The following is a 1,837-nucleotide window of genomic DNA, read 5'->3' as shown; positions in this document are numbered from 1 at the left end:
CTGCCGGCCGGATCCAGGCCAGCAGGATGGGGGGCCCTTGAGTGGGCAAAGTCCCACCCCCTGGATATTCTGGCAGCCCTGGTATTTCTGAATGTGGCTCCCTGCAACCCACAGAGTGAATACCACTACTCTATCATACCTGTGACTGGCCCTATTACACGGATTTAACTTTCAGCATACAGGGACTGGCCTTGACTAAAAGGGATTTTTAGAAACTTACGATCCCCTTTTCTTCATTAGACATTCTTTTGTATTCATTTCAGGCCTCAGTATTATGACATAGCATTTAGGCAGAAAAATGCAACTCAGTAAGCCGGTACTGGAGGCCAAGATAGAGAATATCTGCACAGCTACCATGTATTTCCCCTTGGAGCTCAGATAGGTAGGTACAAAAGAGACCCAAATGCTGCAAAATACCAGCATGCTGAAAGTGATGAACTTGGCCTCATTGAATGCCCCAGGCAGCTTTCTGGCTAGGAAGGCTACGATGAAAGAAATAGTGCCCAGGAAACCCATATAGCCAAGAGTGCCATAAAATATAGTGACAGACCCTTCATTGCATTGCCAAATGATCTGTCCACCCTGGGAGTACATGTCCAGTTCTGGGAAGGGAGGAGAAATTCCCATCCAAAGGATGCAGACACCAAATTGAATAATGGAACAGAAAAGGACAATAACAATTGCCATACTCTTCCCCAGCTGTCTCCTGTTCCCTGGCTTTGTGGCCCTGAAGGCCAGCACCACAGTGAGCGTTTTGGCTAACACAGAAGACACGGCCACTGAAAAGATGGTGCTGAAGACAGTTTGGCGGAAAAGGCAGGTCACCTTCCTGGGCTGGCCAATGAACAGGAAGGACGACAGAAAGGAAAGCAGGAGGGAGACGAGAAGGATGTAGGAGAGGTCTCGGTTGTTGGCTTTGACTATGGGAGTGTTGGCATAGGTAATGAAGATGCCTAAAACAAAACATGTGCTTAGAGACAGTAAGAGGGCAAAGAAAGCCAAAGTGATCCCCAGAGGTTCTCTGTAGGACAAGTAGACTGTAACCTTTGGGAGACATTGATCCCTCTCCTTGTTTGCATACTGATCTTCAGGACATTCATCACAATGTTTTGCATCTGGGGGAAAAATTGTATTTCATAAGAACATAAGAAGAGCCCTGCCGAATTGGACCAGTCATACATCTTGTCCAGTATCCAAAGTGGAGAACCTGTGGCCCTGGAGGGACAAACAAACAGTCCATAGAGGACATGGCCTTCCCTTGTGGCTGCCTCCCAGCACTGGTATTCAGAGGCCTGCTGCCTCTACAAGGTGGAAGCTCCCTTCATCCACAAAAGCAAGTAACCACAGATGGTCTTCTCCCCCACAAATCTCTTTCAGTATCAGAAGCTCCAAGTTTATCAGTTATCCAGAAGCTCCAAATATTATACTTCTATCAGATAAATTTGCTATCTGAATATTTGTATTTATGTATTTATTGTAAGGGGGTTATAGTTCACTTTCCCTATATCTCAGGCTAAGAAAGATTCATTGATAAATACAGAGTTCAGTGGAGGAATATTTGCCTAACAATTCAAAGTCAGTTCCAAACAGCCCGAGAAAACATCTAATTGTTCCAATATTTTCAGAAGCCCGCTTCCCCCCCCAAAATAAACCTGCCATCAGGGCCGGCCCGAGGGGGCTGTGCGCCCTAGGCGAGGCCGCCTCGTGACGCCCCCCCCTCGGATGCCAACCTCCCGGTGGGTCCTGGAGACCTCCCAGCAGGCAGGCAGGAAAGCGCCCCCCCCCGCCGGTTGGTCAGCCGCACGATTCCTCCTCCCCCCTCCTGAAGAGGTGGCGG

The 1,837-nt window shown here is 48.4% G+C and overlaps 1 protein-coding gene across 1 annotated transcript in view; it reads right to left on the bottom strand.

Moving 5' to 3' along the window:
- Nucleotides 1–220: 220 nt before the first annotated feature.
- Nucleotides 221–1,837, bottom strand: part of LOC107120700 (vomeronasal type-2 receptor 26-like) — a gene marked incomplete at its 3' end in the record, with an annotated part of 19,933 nt that continues 18,316 nt past the window's right edge. The window contains exon 6 of the mRNA XM_015423469.1: nt 221–1,115. Within this exon, the coding sequence (XP_015278955.1) occupies nt 221–1,115 (895 nt within the window). The remainder of the gene's footprint in view (nt 1,116–1,837) is intronic.

This window comes from Gekko japonicus, unplaced genomic scaffold (assembly GCF_001447785.1).
Source record: "Gekko japonicus isolate JY-2015 unplaced genomic scaffold, Gekko_japonicus_V1.1 scaffold2304, whole genome shotgun sequence".
NCBI lineage: Eukaryota > Metazoa > Chordata > Lepidosauria > Squamata > Gekkonidae > Gekko > Gekko japonicus.
This window is presented reverse-complemented; position numbering and strand designations above follow the sequence as displayed.